This window comes from Liolophura sinensis, chromosome 13 (genome assembly GCF_032854445.1).
Source record: "Liolophura sinensis isolate JHLJ2023 chromosome 13, CUHK_Ljap_v2, whole genome shotgun sequence".
Taxonomy (NCBI): domain Eukaryota; kingdom Metazoa; phylum Mollusca; class Polyplacophora; order Chitonida; family Chitonidae; genus Liolophura; species Liolophura sinensis.
Window position 1 is genome coordinate 29,743,097 of NC_088307.1, and position 19,156 is coordinate 29,762,252.

Sequence of the window (19,156 nt, forward strand, 5' to 3'; positions counted from 1 at the left end):
CCTGTGGTACGTGATAAACATCTTGGTAGATTGAGCTCGTCCTGTGACAGAGCCTGGAGAAACCCCCTGTGGTAAGTGATAAAACTTTTGGTGGATTTAACCCGTCCTGTGACAGAGCCTGGAGAACTCCCTGTGGTACGTGATAAACATCTTGGTAGATTGAGCTCGTCCTGTGACAGAGCCTGGAGAAACCCCCTGTGGTAAGTGATAAAACTTTTGGTGGATTTAGCCCATCCTGTGACAGAACCTGGAGAGCTCCCTGTGGTACGTGATAAACATCTTGGTAGATTGAGCTCGTCCTGTGACAGAGCCTGGAGAAACCCCTGTGGTAAGTGATAAAACTTTTGGTGGATTTAGCCCATCCTGTGACAGAACCTGGAGAGCTCCCTGTGGTACGTGATAAACATCTTGGTAGATTGAGCTCGTCCTGTGACAGAGCCTGGAGAAACCCCCTGTGGTAAGTGATAAAACTTTTGGTGGATTTAGCCCATCCTGTGACAGAACCTGGAGAGCTCCCTGTGGTACGTGATAAACATCTTGGTAGATTGAGCTCGTCCTGTGACAGAGCCTGGAGAAACCCCTGTGGTAAGTGATAAAAGTTTTGGTGGATTTAGCCCATCCTGTGACAGAACCTGGAGAGCTCCCTGTGGAACATGATAAACGTATTCGTGTATTTACATGTAGGACATCGAATGACGGAGCCTTGAAAACCCCTGTGGTACTTGATAAACATCTTGGTGAATTCAGTTCATCCAGTAATAGAACCTGGAGAGTCCACTGTGATACGTGATAAACATTTTTGTGGAATTGTGTTGTCCAGAGACAGAGCCTGGAGAATTCCCTGTGGTATGTGCTAAACTTCTTGGTGGATTTAGCCTGTCTTTGGACAGAGACTACGGAAACACATGTGGTTTGTAAAAAACATCTTGGTGGATGTGGCCCGTCCTGTAACAGAGCCCCGGGAACCCCCTGTGGGATGTGATAATCATCTTGCTGGATTTAGTCCATCCAGTGACAAAGCCTGGAGCACTACCTGTGGTACGTGATTGACATCTTAGTGGATTAAGACCATCCAATGACAGAGCCTGGAGCATTATCTTGATACATTATAAATATCTTGGTGGATTTAGTCCGTCCTGTGACAGAGCCTGGAGAATCCTTGTGGTACTTGATAAACATCTTGGTGAACAGCCTATCCTATGGCAGAGCATAAAGAACCCCTGTGGAATGTAATGAACATCTTGGTGGATTTAGTCCGTCCTGTGACAGAGCCTGGAGAATCCTTGTGGTACTTGATAAACATCTTGGTGAACAGCCTATCCTATGGCAGAGCATAAAGAACCCCTGTGGAATGTAATGAACATCTTGGTGGATTTAGTCCGTCCTGTGACAGAGCCTGGAGAGTCCTTGTGGTACTTGATAAACATCTTGGTGAACAGCCTATCCTATGGCAGAGCATAAAGAACCCCTGTGGAATGTAATGAACATCTTGGTAGATTTAGTCCGTCCTGTGACAGAGCCTGGAGTATTTTCTGTAGTATATGATAAACTTCTAGGTGGATTTAGCCCGTCTTTTGACAGAAACTAGGGAAACCCCTGTGGTTTGCCATAAACATCTTGGTGGATTTAGCCCGTCCTGTGAAAGAGCCGGGAGAATTCTTGTGGTATGTGATAAACATGTTGGTGGATTTAGCCCGTCATGTGAAAGAGCTTGGAAAACATCTTGGCGGGATTAGCCCGTCATGTGACAGAGTGTGGATAACCCCTGTGGAACGTGGTAGGCAGCTTGGTGGATTTAGCATGTCCTGTGACAGAGTCTAGAGAACCCCTGTGGTGATAAATATCTTGGTAGATTTAGCCCGTCCGGCGACAGAGCCTGGAGATAACCCTGTTGTATGTGATAAACATCTTGCTGGATTGAGCCCATCCTATGACAGAGGAGTGGGAGGGGGACCACTGTGGTACGTGGTAACATCTTGGTGGATTTAGCCCATCCAGTGACAGAGGGTGGAGAACCCCCTGTGGTACGTGATAACATCTTGGATGGATTTAGCCGGTCCTGTGACAAAGCCTGGAGAACCCCCTGTGATACATGATGACATCTTGGATGGATTTATTCCATCCAGTGACAGAGCCTGGAGAACCACCTGTGGTACGTGATGAAATCTTGGATGGATTTAGCCCACCCAGTGACAGAGGAGTGGGGGGGACCCCCGGTGGTATGTGGTGAACATCTTGGTGGATTTAGTCCATCCAGTGACAGAGCCTGGAGAACCCCTGTGGTATGTGATAACATCTTGGATGGATTTAGCTCATCCAGTGACAGGAGGGGTGGAGCCCCCTGTGGTACGTGTTAAACATCTTGGTGGATTTAGCCCATCCAGTGACAGAGCCTGTTGTACGTCATAACATCTTGGATGGATTTAACCCGCCCTGTAACAAAACTACTCAGGACTGACACTGGAGGAAAGTTTGGATTGAAGTTGAATTTGAAGTTTTAAGTTAAATGTCAAAAATCATCATTGAAATAAACCCCAGTTTAGTTCATAGAAATGATGGAAGACATCAGTTGGCATGAAAGTCCAATGGGAAATACCTCCTTGAAGACTATGGTGACCTCTGTCTTGTTGAACACAGGTTTGTGATCGTTTGAATCGAGGATAATAATGCGGAGACAGATTCTCGCACTCCTCTGCGGGATACCGTGGTCAAAGACCTTAACAATCAGAGGTATCACCTCCGCCTCCTCCTGGCGGCAAAACCTAATGACTTCCGTCTGTCTGCGCCCACGTGAAGCTGGCGATCGGCTTTGATAAAAGTCTCTCGCGATCTGTAAGTACAATGACACCATCAAAACGATGCAAACAAAAACTAAAATAGGTAATAAGAACCTTTTATGGACACGTTGGACGTATTAGAACATTTTGACAGAAGTAAATATCCTTCAGTTACGTCCGATAAACGAGTGTGCAGAAGTAAATTTATTGTTGAAGTCTACAGCAGCCTTAAGTGATGAGGTCAGCACTAGTCTAAGGTCACGGAATCAGCAGAAGCCTGGCGTCATGAGGTTAACAGTAACCAAAGATCATGAGGTTAGCAGTTCTCTGAGGTTATGAGGTCAGCTGTTGTCTGATGCCATCAGGTCAGCAGTATTCTGAGGTCATCAGGTCAGTAGTAGTCTAAGGTCATGATGTAAAGATTATTGTGAGGTCACGTAAGCAGTATTTTGAGTTGGTGAGGTCAGTAGTAGTCTGAATGCATCAGGTCAGCAGTATTGTGAGGTCATGATGTCGGCAGTATTTTGAGTTGGTGAGGTCAGCAGTAGCCTGAACTCATCAGGTTAACAGCAGTCTGAAGTCATCAGGTCAGCGGTAGTCTGAAGTCATCAGATCGGCAGTGGTCTGAAGTTATCGGGTCAGCAGTAGTCAGCAGTATTGTAAGGTGGTGAGGTCAGCAATAATCTGAGCTCATGACTTCATGAAGTCCGCGAGTTCAGCAGTAGCATAACGCCAAAAAGTAAAAAAAGCTGATTGAAGTCATGAGGTCAGCAATAGCATGAGGTCAGTATACTGTCGATTTGTAAAGTGTATAGACCCTAATTTTGTATTGATAAAAAATCTACTTTCCACATTTTACAATTGAAATTGAAATAGAAAATCTAATTGGTCTCTAACTGACCAATAGCAAGATATTCTCAAACATCAGAAACCATCAATTTGGTTATTTTGGCTGTTTTTTAGAGAAGGTAAAGCTGTCATACATACCTGTTCACGGTCCAGTGGCTTCTTTACTCTGATCTCGCCATTCAACTCACCGATGTCAAAATATTCTGTGAAAATATATACATGAAAATTTACGATTCGGTACAATGGACTGCAGGAAAGACTGTTTTTCTTTGTAGGGAACCGCTGAAGGGACATAGTTTTATAATTCTTATCTTTTTTAGCTATCGAAAAAAGGAGAATAAAGACCTATTCTGCTAACGCGGGAGAAAATACTTTCCCCCGACTTGACCAACTAAATGCTGATATCTGAAATAATAGCTTCTCATTGTACAGTAAATAGAGGAAACTACTTTGCCCAGTGTTAGATGAATTAATTTCTTTATTCTCTTTTCTTCGACAACCAAAAAAGAAAAAGATAGTTTATTAACTTTTCTTTACGATGGAAACTATTACTTTCGACCGTGCTAGTGAACGAATCAGAAATGCCGTTATTTATATTGTAGCATGACGATTCGCTAAGTCGCAGGAAATTACTTTTCGCCGAGTAAGAAGGCTTATTCCCGTGTTAGTCAGCCAATCACATATGTCCTTTAAACACCGTTTGCCGCTACAAGTCTGTAATATCCGTGTATCGATTTCCTTTAACTTGGAAACTCGCCACCTGTTGGGTGTATGCCTCATGTAATCAAACTAAAGCTTCTGATCAACTCCCAAAATCTTGTTATTTATATTTATTCAGTAATGGCAACCCACTAATATTAAAAGTCGTTTTGAATATACTGCATGGGGGTGTATTTCCTTAATTATAACTTTTACCGCTCATTTTTCACAAGTCGAGCGTATCTACCTCCTTACTATATATGTACCTTCCCGTGTCATTTTATTTGTGTAAGACCTAAGTCAAAATGCATACAAGTAAGTTCATTTCTATTAGTAAAATCCATCTTACAAAGACGCATAGGCCTAACAACAATATAACAGTATAAGTTCAAGATAATGAATGCTGCTGTCGGTTCTAAAGCAAGCAGTGGAAAGTTCAGGAATAAGTTTGCTGACTCGGGGTAATTTCCCTTGACTTATTAAACAAATCGGTTTGCTGCATTCCAAATAACGGTATTTTTGATTGCATCACTAATCCGAGGGAAAGAAATGCTTTCCCCATGAAAAAGAAATCGCTAAAAAAATTCTCTCTTTTCTTAGACGGCGAAAAACTAAAACTATAATACTACGTCCCTTCCAGTGTTCCGTTTCTTTGTGAAATAATTGATTATATTTGTTTGTGATGTTTTATATCTCTTCTCGAGTCACGCTGTACATAGCTACACAAACGTTGCATAACGGTACTTTCCCAATTGTAATTTGGTACAAAGCTTTTTCATGTCAACACTGCCTGGAATTGCCTCCCTTTAATATTATGCAAATGTATAGAAAGCAATAATAAAATAAATAGTTCACAACAATGACCAAAGTGTGGTCAATTTCTTTCCCATCAAGTGATTTTAAGCAACTCTATTTGCCCAAATTTTAAAAGTGGATTTCTTACCACTATACGGAGACTCAGGCAGGTCGAACAGGAGATTGTTGTCTTCAGCATCGAAGGCTCTAACGGTAAATATTACCCCGGTCTGGACCTCTTCTCTCACTGAGATATTTGGGTAGAAGTCGATAAACTTCGGCGCAGTTGGGTTAAAGCTGGGAACAGTGAACAGCACCTGGGAAAATAAATTGTAAACAACGGTAGGTAACCTGTATTTGTACAGCGCTAAAATAGTAAGAAATGGATTACCTCAATTACTTCTGACAAGGGGTAGTAACAGACCTAAGCAACCACGGTTATTTCTTTCTCACGTATTTTAAAACTTTTTAAATTAATTTTTAATTTGTATTTCTTTTGAGACCATAGAATACGCTATATTAGTGAATACTGGAAACACGATGCCGTGCCATTTGCACCTGTACGTGCTATACTGACAACGGCAAGCAGGGATATGGTGAGGTCGGAAGCAAGATAGAGGAAAAAGACTCAAAGAGAATAACTGGTTAAAATTGATAAGATGGCGGCACTTCCGATTTCCTCGACGTGTTTGATTTCGCATACTTTGATGTATCCGTTATACATCATCACAGAAAAAAGAAATGTGAGGTTTCTAAGCTGCCGATGGGATAGTTACTCGTCAATATATACACAATGCATTTTATGTCTTCATTTGAACGTCGCTGCGTGTGTGTAGCTGTTAACGTGGTTTCCATAGTTCCAAGATTAAATATGTACTCTGCAATAAGAAGTGAAATGATTGCTGTTTTGAGATTATTGACAAACTAGTCCAGGCACCATTCTGTCAGTCAGAATACATTGCAGATTATAAACAGTAAAGTTTATAATGTAAGAAGACGTTGTCACACACTCGTAATATCGGTACTACTTTTCACACAGAAATAATGTGTCTTGAGTTAGCCGACATCACGTTCATGGTGTAATGTCAGGTTTTTTTTGAGTCTGCAGAACATATTTAAATTGCCACAACTTAAATAACGCGTGCATCTTCTTCATTCTACGCCTGGACCCTTCCGTCTGAGGTCTGCGCTGATGATGCGTCCGCACTTGAATCCGTATATTTTGGAGATGCCTGGATATGGTACAGAAATCCATAGCCCCGACATTTGTCGTACGATATTTTGTACATCACTAATACCGTACCATTGTCGACTATGTACGCGTACAACGTCTTCGTGAAACTGGGCCCTGCAGTGTGAATCCGTCAGAACTGGAAACAGCTTTGTGCGAAAGGTGGCAGTTGTCGCGACATTTAGGGCAGTAAAAATCATGTATTCTTACCAGAGCTCGCGAGACCCTGCGGTACTTGCCACCATCCGTAGCCGTGACAACAAGGCTTATGTTGGGGTAGTACACCAGCTCAAAAGGCTTGGCCAGAGTTATGTCCCCTGTACGGTTATTGATTGCGAAAAACGCCTCGCCACATCCTAAATCAAGGAGAATATTTTAGCACTTAGGTTTTATTTCATAACAGCATAATTGGTAACAAACTTGGCAACTAAAACTGCCCCGCTCCGCATTTCAACACATTGTAGAGATGATGGATTTACTTTAGTTCAGAAGTACCTCAATCAGTATTAATTCAGTATACGTGTCGAATATCCTACAAGATTAAAACTTAAGAGGATGGGATCTTATGTCTCATAAAATAACCAATTAATCACACAAACACAGTTTATGGGTTAGACTATTTACTTATTCCAGGAATTTTTGGACATAGAAACATATATGGATCTCTTTAGATGAAGCAGCCTTTATATGTCTTACCAGTCTGACATTTTGCAGTCAAATTTAGCAGCAAGTCAATACAATTTTGTATTAAAGAGTTATTATTACGTAATTTAAATTCAAAAGCTATACCATATGGAAAACCTTGATATTGCCCATTCTTCTGTCTTACACTGACCTTCTATGGCGTAAGTGACGTCACCTGCTGGTCCTTCGTCATCATCAGTGGCTGTGACAGTAATCATGACGTCACCCAATTTGGGGTTATTAGTAATCTCCTTGTAGTATTCGGTCTGGTCAAAAACCGGCATGTTGTCGTTATAGTCCTCCACCAGAACACTGAAACCCAGAAAGAAAAAATGTACGGAGAGTTTAAAGAAAGACAGTGTGATTATAAATGGCATGTGTTACTCATTACAACTTAAACACGGCGATGTGACACTGTATTCATATCTGATCACACATTACCGCTGAAACTCTGCGATTTGACACTTTATTCATATCTGATCACACATTACAACTGAAACATGGCGATGTGACACTCTATTCATATATGATCACGCATTACAACTGAAACATGGCGATGTGACACTCCATTCATATATGATCACGCATTACCGCTGAAACTCTGCGATTTGACACTTTATTCATATCTGATCACACATTACAACTGAAACATGGCGATGTGACACTCTATTCATATATGATCACGCATTACCACTGAAACTCTGCGATTTGATACTTAATTCATATCTGATCACACATTACAACTGAAACATGGCGATTTGACACTTTATTCATATCTGATCACACATTACAGCTGAAACATGGTGATGTGACACTCTATTCATATATGATCACGCATTACCGCTGAAACTCTGCGATTTGACACTTTATTCATAACTGATCACACATTACAACTGAAACATGGCGATGTGATACTCTATTCATATCTGATCACACATTACCGCTGAAACTCTGCGATTTGACACTTTATTCATATCTGATCACACATTACAGCTGAAACATGGCGATGTGACACTCCATTCATATCTGATCACACATTACCACTGAAACTCTGCCATTTGACACTTTATTCATATCTGATCACACATTACAGCTGAAACATGGCGATGTGACACTCTATTCATATCTGATCACACATTACCGCTGAAACTCTGCCATTTGGCACTTTATTCATATCTGATCACGCATTACAGCTGAAACATGGCGATGTGACACTCTATTCATATCTGATCACACATTACCGCTGAAACTCTGCGATTTGACACTTTATTCATATCTGATCACACATTACAGCTGAAACATGGTGATGTGACACTCTATTCATATATGATCACGCATTACCGCTGAAACTCTGCGATTTGACACTTTATTCATAACTGATCACACATTACAACTGAAACATGGCGATGTGACACTCTATTCATATCTGATCACACATTACCCCTGAAACTCTGCGATTTGACACTTTATTCATATCTGATCACACATTACAGCTGAAACATGGCGATTTGACACTCTATTCATATCTGATCACGCATTACCGCTGAAACTCTGCGATTTGACTTTTTATTCATAACTGATCACACATTACCGCTAAAACTCTGCGATGTGACACTGTATTCATATCTGATCACACATTACAACTGAGACACGAGGATCTGTCACAGTATTGATATATGATCACGCATTACCGCTAAAATACGGCGATTTGACACAGTGTTGATTTCTGATCACACATTACAACTCAAATACGGCGATTTGACACACATTACAAATGAAATACGGTGATTTGACACTGTGTTGATATCTGGTCACACAGTACCACCCAAACACGAGGATCTGTCACAGTATTGAAATCTGATCACCCATTACAGCTAAAACACAGCGTTTTAAAACTGTGTTGATATCCGGTAGCACACTACCACTGAGACACGAGGATCTGTCACAGTATTGATATTTGATCACACATCACTACTAAAACACAGCGTTTTAACAGTGTGTTTATCTCTGATCACACATTACAACTGAAACACGGCGATTTAACATTCTAATGATATTTCATTACATCTGAAACACGGCAATTTGGAGCTGTATTGAAATCTCTGATCACACATTACAACTGAAACACGGCGATTTGACACTGTATTGATATCTCATGACACATTAGTAAGGTAACGCGATTATTTCACACTGCATTGATATCGGATCACACATTACAATTGAAATACAGTGATTTGACACTGTGTTGATATCTGGCCACACATTACCACTCAAACACGAGGATCTGTCACAGTATTGATATCTGATCACACATTACCGCTAAAACACAGCGTTTTAACAGTGTGTTTATCTCTGATCACACATTACAACTGAAACACGGCGATTTAACATTCTAATGATATTTCATTACACATTACATCTGAAACACGAGGATTTCACACTGTATTTATTCCTGCTCACACATTACAACTGAAACACGAGGATTTCACACTGTATTTATACCTGTTCACACATTAACGCTGAAACACGGTGATTTAACACTGTTCTGATAACTCATATCTGTTCAAACAATACCGCTGAAACACGGCCATTAGAAACTGTACTGATAACTAATATCTGTTCCCACATTACCGCTGAAACACAGCGATTTGACACTGTACTGATATCTCATATCTGTTCAAAAATTACCGCTGAAACACGGCCATTTGACACTGTACTGATAACTGAAATCTGTTCACTTATTACCGCTGAAACACGGCGATTTGACACTGTTCTGATAACTGATATCTGTTTACACATTACCGCTGAAACACGGCCATTTGACACTGTACTGATAACTGAGATCTGTTCACTTATTACCGCTGAAACACGGACATTTGACACTGTTCTGATAACTGATATCTGTTTACACATTACTGCTGAAACACGGACATTTGACACTGTACTGATAACTGATATTTGTTTACACATTACCGCTGAAACACGGCCATTTGACACTGTACTGATAACTGATATTTGTTCACACATTACCGCTGAAACACGGACATTTGACACTGTACTGATAACTGATATTTGTTTACACATTACCGCTGAAACACGGCGATTTGACACTGTACTGATAACTGATATTTGTTCACACATTACCGCTGAAACACGGCCATTTGACACTGTACTGATAACTGATATTTGTTCACACATTACCGCTGAAGCACGGCGATGTGACACTGTTCTGATAACTGACATCTGTTCACACTTTACAGATGAAACACGGTGATTTGACACTGTTTTGATAACTGACATCTGTTCACACTTTACAGATGAAACACGGTGATTTGACACTGTACTGATAACTGACATCTGTTCACACTTTACAGATGAAACACGGCCATTTGACACTGTTCTGATAACTGACATCTGTTCACACTTTACAGATGAAACACGGCCATTTGACACTGTTCTGATAACTGACATCTGTTCACACATTACCGCTGAAGCACGGCGATGTGACACTGTTCTGATAACTGACATCTGTTCACACATTACCGCTGAAACACGGCCATTTGACACTGTACTGATAACTGACATCTGTTCACACATTACCGCTGAAACACGGATATTTGACACTGTACTGATAACTGACATCTGTTCACACATTACCGCTGAAGCACGGCCATTTGACACTGTACTGATAACTGACATCTGTTCACACTTTACAGATGAAACACGGCCATTTGACACTGTTCTGATAACTGACATCTGTTCACACTTTACAGATGAAACTCGGCCATTTGACACTGTTCTGATAACTGACATCTGTTCACACATTACCGCTAAAACACGGTGATTTGACACTGTACTGATAACTGACATCTGTTCACACATTACCGCTGAAGCACGGCCATTTGACACTGTACTGATAACTGACATCTGTTCACACATTACCGCTGAAACACGGACATTTGACACTGTTCTTATAACTGACATCTGTTCACACTTTACAGATGAAACACGGTGATTTGACACTGTATTCATGCTTTTTTACACATTACCGCTGAAACACGGCGATTTGTTAGGCTGGGTTCCGTCCCATTTGTTTGTGGAAATTCTGAGAGCATACACTGAAGCGCCTGGTACAGCTAAAACATCTCAATAAGATTTAGACTTACTTACCTTATGGTGGCAGATGCGGTTAACGCCAACTCGAACTGAAACGCCTGCACTATGATGACAAAGTCTCTGTCCATCTCGTAATCCAAAGTCTTGTTTACCATCACTTCTCCTGAAATTTCTGCAACCCATAGGGAAAAGGAAAAATGTATGGTCGATGCGTCCTTCACACGCAGGACGTTGCAGAAAAGACGGTTTAAGACTTACTTTATTGGTCCAATATCACAGAGCTTTTGCATTTTATCCTACGTGAAAAGTAATTTTTGCGCATAAAAACAATTCTAAAAAGTATATCAGAACAGTAATGAATCACAATAAATTGAAATAGTAATGTACTTATTCAAATAACGATCAATCAGTTAGTTTCAAAATCAAGATAAATTTGGTTATCTGATTAGTGGAATCTTACCATCTACAGAAAGGTACGCGTCCGCTGTTCTGCTGGAGAGCCTGTACGAAAATTGTCCGCTAGTCTTGCCGTCTCGCAACTCAGCCTTTACTGTCAGTACCTGCTCCCCAAGAACCAAAATGAGGGTCATACATGATTCAGTAAAGCAAATTTGGTAATGAATAATCTATTTTCTGGAAAACCTAACGACTTTAACTGAAAAAATACATTCTGTGTGTTTCATTCAAGGGACTTTTGTGTAGTTACGTGTACCCACTCTCATTGACAAGGGACGTTTGTGTAGTTACGTGTACCCACTCTCACTGACAAGGAACGTTTGTGTAGTTACGAGTACCCACTCTCGCTGACAAGGGACGTTTGTGTAGCTACGTGTACCCACTCTCACTAACAAGGGACGATTGTGTAGTTACGTGTACCCACTCTCACTAACAAGGGACGTTTGTGTAGTTACGTGTACCCACTCTCACTGACAAGGAACGTTTGTGTAGTTACGAGTGCCCACTCTCCCTGACAAGGGACGTTTGTGTAGTTACGTGTACCCACTCTCACCAACAAGGGACGTTTGTGTAGTTACGTGTACCCACTCTCACTGACAAGGAACGTTTGTGTAGTTACGAGTACCCACTCTCGCTGACAAGGGACGTTTGTGTAGTTACGTGTACCCATTCTCACTGACAAGGGACGTTTGTGTAGTTACGTGTACCCACTCTCACTGACAAGGAACGTTTGTGTAGTTACGAGTACCCACTCGCTAACAAGGAACGTTTGTGTAGTTACGTGTCCCACTCTTGCTGACAAGGAACGTGTATGTATTTACATGTATGGCATGGAATGATTTTTTTGTAGTTCCAAATAAGCAAGTCAGCGAATTAGCATTTGCGATGGTAATGCTCACTCCCACAGAGGCTTGATGGCCACATTGGACTTTAATGAAAGCTCTTTGAAGTGAAACTCCTCCACGACGAATCTACTAAAATTAACCTTTTCCAAAATTTGTATACTTTTGATTTTTCATTTTTATGCAATTTAATCTTTGGCAAAGACTTGGAAAGTTAGGCAAAAGTAGATTAATTTTAATAACCAGAATAAAGTGTTGTGTATTATAGTTTGATGTCAGGTTCAGGAATCTGCAATTATGTTTTTTTAGGCTTTAAGGTGTAGTTTTCATGGAAATAACAACAGAAACTGTTCAAAGGCCTCTATCTACATAAGATAGGGTTTTGTGCAAGACTGCCTGAATCTATATACGGCAGTTCAAGATGGGGGAAGGGAGTGAACCTTGCAACAATGTATTGTTTCTGCCATGTTTTTGGCTATGAGCATAGGATATGCTGGCCTTTGGTACTAGACCTATCGTAAAATACAAACATTAGTCAAATGCGTAGTATTAGTCAATAATTCCACAATAATTCCATTAACACACACTATGAATTATTTTTAAAATGTGTATAATTGTCAGTTCATCTGACCGGAAGTGACATCATCAAAATCGGAAATTCTTATATCTACTTTACAAATAATCCTACAGACGCTGGAGAAACAGCATTAGATTCCCCAAGACAAGAAGTGACCACTTGAACAATGACGTCATCAAAACCGAAGCCTTAGGATACCCTTCACAAATGACCCTAGGGACCTAAGAACAACATTCAATTTGCCAATACATAGATGCGTTATCTATTTTTGTCACCAAACTGCCGTCGATAAAAAAACATGTAGACGTTTTTCCCCAGCACGGTTAATTCGATTTACCAGATACACTACGTTACGACAAACTGAGTTTGCAAAATATTATATTTATATCTTGAAAACTGTAGAGTGAACAGATTACCAAATTTATCACGTGAATAAACTTGTTTGATTTTCAATATTACGTGTATGATACCTGAAGGAGTTTGACATACTGATCACAAATTGGGTTTTATTTCTTTTCTGTGCTTTATGACTTTGTCCCAAAGTGTGATCAGCGTGCGAAAAGGTGATATTTTCCAGTATTTGTAGGTTACTTAACAGCAAACTGTTTTAGTTGACTAACTCTGTTTCTAGTACTTACCACGGCTCCAACTGGTAGATCTTCTGACAAAGATAGCCTCTGGGGCAGATTGGAGAAGATGATCGAATTCACGCCCATTACCTCCACGTGCAGCCAGCATGTGCTGGAGAGTTGAGAGTCGTTGTCATCCACTAACTGATAACATACAGAAAATCTTATTACACAACAGTGAACGTACAGAAAACGTACGTAAAATACTGGAGAAAATAGAAAACTTCATTAAGGAACTAAAAACATATAGAAAGTCTTATTAAACAACGGATAACAAAACAGCAAACTAAGAACATGTAAAAACATTTCTAAGCAACTGAGATCATAAAGAAACCTTACTAAGAACGTAAAAATACAAAATATTGCAAAGCTACGGAGATCATACACAACACCTTACTAAGGAAGGGAAAACGTACAGAAAACATTTTTAAGTAAGCGGGACACACAGGAAATATTTTCTAAAAGCGGTATCACACAAGAGTGAAAATACACGTACATCTCATCAGCAAAATGAAAATATACATGAAAAAAAATAGTAAAGAAAACATGCCCCCAGATATCCTCATTCAACAACATAGACGCAGAAATCCTCATTGAAATACTGATAACATACATGCAGAAATCTTCATTCAACTACTTATAACATACATGCAGAAATCTTCATTCAACAGCTGATAACATACATGCAGAAATCATCATTCAACTCCTGATAACATTCACGCAGAAATATTCATTCAGCTTTTGATAACATACACGCAGAAATCCTCATTCAACAACTGATAACATACATGCAGACATCCTCATTCAACCCTTGATAACATACACGCTGCAATCCTCATTCAACAGCTGAGGAAATGCATGTAAAAATCCTCATTCAACTACTGATAACATACCCGCAGAAATCCTCATTCAACTACTGATAACATACACGCAGAAATATTCAACCAACTACTGATAACATACACGCAGAAATCCTCTTTCAACTACTGATAACATACACGCAGAAATCCTCATTCAACAGCTGATAACATACACGCAGAAATATTCATTCAACAGCTGATAACATACACGCAGAAATATTCATTCAACTACTGATAACATACACGCAGAAATCCTCTTTCAACTACTGATAACATGCACGCAGAAATATTCATTCAACAGCTGATAACATACAAGCAGAAATATTCATTCAACTACTGATAACATACAAACAGAAATCCTAATTCAACTACTGATAACATACATGCAGAAATCTTCATTCAACAGCTGATAACATACATGCAGAAATCTTCATTCAACAGCTGATAACATACATGCAGAAATCATCATTCAACTCCTGATAACATTCACGCAGAAATATTCATTCAGCTTTTGATAACATACACGCAGAAATCCTCATTCAACAACTGATAACATACATGCAGACATCCTCATTCAACCCTTGATAACATACACGCTGCAATCCTCATTCGACAGCTGAGGAAATGCATGTAAAAATCCTCATTTAACTACTGATAACATACACGCAGAAATCCTCATTCAACTACTGATAACATACACGCAAAAATATTCAACCAACTACTGATAACATACACGCAGAAATCCTCTTTCAACTACTGATAACATACACGCAGAAATCCTCATTCAACTACTGATAACATACACGCAGAAATTTTCATTCAACTACTGATAACATACACGCAGAAATCTTCATTCAACAGCTGATAACATACACGCAGAAATATTCATTCAACTACTGATAACATACACGTAGAAATCCTCTTTCAACTACTGATAACATGCACGCAGAAATATTCATTCAACAGCTGATAACATACAAGGAGAAATATTCATTCAACTACTGATAACATACACGCAGATATCCTCATTCAACTACTGATAACATACACGCAGAAATCCTCATTCAACTACTGATAACATACACGCAGAAATCCTCATTCAACTACTGATAACATACACACAGAAATCCTCATTCAACTACTGATAACATACACGCAGAAATCCTCATTCAACTACTGATAACATACCCGCAGAAATCCTCATTCAACTACTGATAACATACACGCAGAAATCCTCTTTCAACTACTTATAACATACACGCAGAAATATTCATTCAACAGCTGATAACATACACGCAGAAATATTCATTCAACTACTGATAACATACACGCAGAAATCCTCTTTCAACTACTGATAACATGCACGCAGAAATCCTTGCTCAACAGCTGAGAACACGCAGACCGAAATCTTCATTCAACTACCGCTAACATACACGCAGAAATCAGCAATCAACAACTGAGAACACGCATGCAAAAATCCTCATTCAACAACGGAGAACATGCATGTAGAAATCCTCATTCATCAGTCGAGAACATGCATCCAGAAAGCCCCACTGAGCAACTGAGAACATGCATCCAGAAAGCCCCACTGAGCAACTGAGAACATGCATCCAGAAAGCCCCACTGAGCAACTCAGATCATGCATGCAAAAATCCTCATTCAACAACTGAAAACACGCATACAGAAAGCCTCATGCATACTGATAACATACACGCAAAAATCAGCATTCAACAGCTTAGCACATACATGTAGAAATCCTTATTCAACAACTGAGAGCATGCATGCAGACATCTTCACATAACAACTGAGAATATGCAAGGAGAAACCCTCATTTCACAACTGAAAACATGCACAAAGAAATCCTTATTCAAAAATTGAAAACACGTTTACAGAAATCCTCATTCAAAAACTGAGAACATGCATGCAGTAATTCTCATTCAGCAGTTGGGAACACGCATGCAGAAATCCTCATGAAACAACTGAGAGCACGCAGGCACTAATCCTCATTCAACAACTGCGCCGTGAGTTCAAATCCAGCTCATGCTGGCTTCTTTCCCGGACATACGTGGGAAGGTCTACCAGCAACCTGCGGATGGTCATGGTTTTCCCCCGGGTTCTGTCCGGTTTCCTCCCACCATAATGCTGGCCACCGTGGTATAAGTTAAATATTCTCGAGTAAGGCGTAAAACACTAATCAAATAAAGAAAAAAATCATTCAACAATTAGGATCACACGTAGAAATCCTCATTCAACAACTGAGAACATGCGCAAGGATATCCTCATTCAACAACTGAGAACACGCAGGCAGAAGTCCTCATTCAACAACTGAGGACACGCGCGCAGAAATATTCATTCAACAACTGGACATATGCACAAAGAAATCCTCATTCGACAACTGAGAACATGCGTTGCTATGTGGTATGACGGGATATCTGTTTATAATTATTTGGCTACGTAAAAAAATCCAACAAAATATTTTATGAGATGAAATCAATAAACTTTACACTTCTACCACCTGTAGCCTACACTTACATCAATGTGAAATTCATACGTTGATAAATTTAACGTCCCTCTGTCTGCTATAAGTTGAATACTTTCCCGCGTAAATCGGAAAATTGATCCTGAAAAATAGATTACAACTGAATAGTCGTCTCGGGAAAGGTTGACAAGACAATGGTATTTTACCTAGTTAACCAGCAAAGAGTGTAATATTCTTCTTCCTTTAAAGAATCCACAGAGTCTGCCTGTAATCTGTCCATAGCCAGACAAGTATGTAATCACCAAATAACGCCTATCTGTACTTACCGTAGTCAGACAAGTGGGTGTTCACCAAATAACGCCTGTCTCTACTTACTGTAGTCAGACAAGCTCGCTGACCAGGTGTTGTATGGAGGCAGGTCTGCGTCAGATACACCGATGAGAGGACTGCGCTCTCCTCCAGTCTTGCCTCCAGGGATGATCAATTGGTAGTAAGGTCTGTCACATCGAGGAGGGTTGTCATTCTCGTCTAATATGTTAATTGTCACCTGACATTTATGAAAGAACAAATGGTAACTTTAAATATCTCTTTTGGCTGACTAACTGATAACAATTTTATAGCCTGTGGAACGGACTAGTCCTCTGCAAGAGGAAATGCATACCATAATCCATAGAGCAGCAGTGATCCCTGCACGCTTGAATGACAGTACCAGCTCTGCTTACTCAAGATCCCCAATATTGCTAGTACAGCTTGTACATGTAGATGGTACTACTGTTCCATAGATAACCAGATTTTCTTCGATTTTTGAAGAGCTCGTGCGCCCTGTTTGAACTGGGTGGCTACAAATGTTCATTTTCATTAATTAGAATAAAAAGTTAAAAAGTTTGGGAACTATGAGAAACTCACCAAACTTATATTACGGGACCCAGAGTAGTGGGAAGTCACCAGAGCAGCATACGTCGATTCATTTTCTCTATCCAGAGCCCTCCGCAGTACTAACAGACCCTTACACAAACAAATCAACAAACAATGAATAAGTAACAAAGGGTTAATTCTAACAGATCATTCCAGGCGTTTTGTCATGGTGTTGCCCATATTTAAAGTAACAATGGGTTAAAAAGCCTACAAACCAAGGGAGAATGGTTCTGATACAACGTGAGAATGGTTCCGACACAACGTGAAAATGGTTCTGACAGTGACAGTGGTTCAGATGTAACGTGAGGATGGTTATGACACAACGTGAGAATTGTTGTGACACAACGTGAGAATGGCTGTGACACAACCTGAGAATGGTTGTAGCACCACGTGAGAATGGACCTGGCTCAGAGTGAGAATGGTTCTGATACAACGTGAGAATGGTTCTGATACAACGTGAGAATGGTTCCGACACAACGTGAAAATGGTTCTGACAGTGACAGTGGTTCAGATGTAACGTGAGGATGGTTATGACACAACGAGAGAATGGTTCTGACACAACGTGAAAATGGTTCTGACAGAGAGAGGGGTTCAGACGTAACGTGAGGATGGTTATAACACAACGTGAGAATGGTGCAGACACAACGTGAGAGTGGTTCAGACATAACGTGAGAGTGCTTCAGACACAAAGTGAGAATGGTTCTGATACAACGTCAGAATGGTTCTCAAACAAATGACCTGTAATATAAATGTTTTTCTTGCGGCAATGAAATGATGTCAACCTCTAAAAAAACTACATGCATTGACAAATTGACAATAATGTGAATAGAATGCGGCTGTTTAGATTTCTTCTGGCTTCTTCTGACTTTGGTAGGAGCTTGAATGCAATTATCACTGGACTTGGCTCGACAAAAACATTGTTAATAAGAAACCTTGACAAAACGTGGCTATTTGTTATTCGTGCATCGCTGGAATACAGAGCAGAAACGACTTATCGGTTAATTCTTTCGAGGTGACTGCTTACAATAGTGCTATATGCGCTGGCGTCCGCAAGAAAAGACATGCCCCTTGTTCCCCGTGGACGTGATTAACGGTTGGCTATCCATTGGTCAGTTGATGGCTATCCATTGGTCAGTTGATGGCTATCCATTGGTCAGTTGATGGCTTTCCATTGGTAAGTTGATTTTAAAGGAACAGACGACTATAGTAAGTGCGGTGAGAAAAATTGTGCTACTCTTGAGTATATT

General features: G+C 40.1%; 1 protein-coding gene across 5 annotated transcripts in view; it reads right to left on the reverse strand.

Moving 5' to 3' along the window:
• LOC135480294 (cadherin-23-like) overlaps nt 1-19,156 on the reverse strand; it is a 76,127-nt gene that overhangs the window by 16,631 nt on the left and 40,340 nt on the right. For 4 of the 5 annotated variants that reach the window (XM_064760099.1, XM_064760096.1, XM_064760095.1 and 1 more), the window contains 11 exons: nt 17,901-17,999; nt 17,370-17,541; nt 17,048-17,136; nt 13,665-13,799; nt 11,612-11,711; nt 11,206-11,323; nt 7,187-7,347; nt 6,562-6,707; nt 5,269-5,437; nt 3,765-3,829; nt 2,597-2,830 (listed from right to left, as the gene is read on the reverse strand). In XM_064760099.1, the coding sequence (XP_064616169.1) occupies nt 2,597-2,830; nt 3,765-3,829; nt 5,269-5,437; nt 6,562-6,707; nt 7,187-7,347; nt 11,206-11,323; nt 11,612-11,711; nt 13,665-13,799; nt 17,048-17,136; nt 17,370-17,541; nt 17,901-17,999 (1,488 nt within the window). The remainder of the gene's footprint in view (nt 1-2,596; nt 2,831-3,764; nt 3,830-5,268; nt 5,438-6,561; nt 6,708-7,186; nt 7,348-11,205; nt 11,324-11,611; nt 11,712-13,664; nt 13,800-17,047; nt 17,137-17,369; nt 17,542-17,900; nt 18,000-19,156) is intronic. The other variant, XM_064760098.1, reaches the window with a different exon arrangement.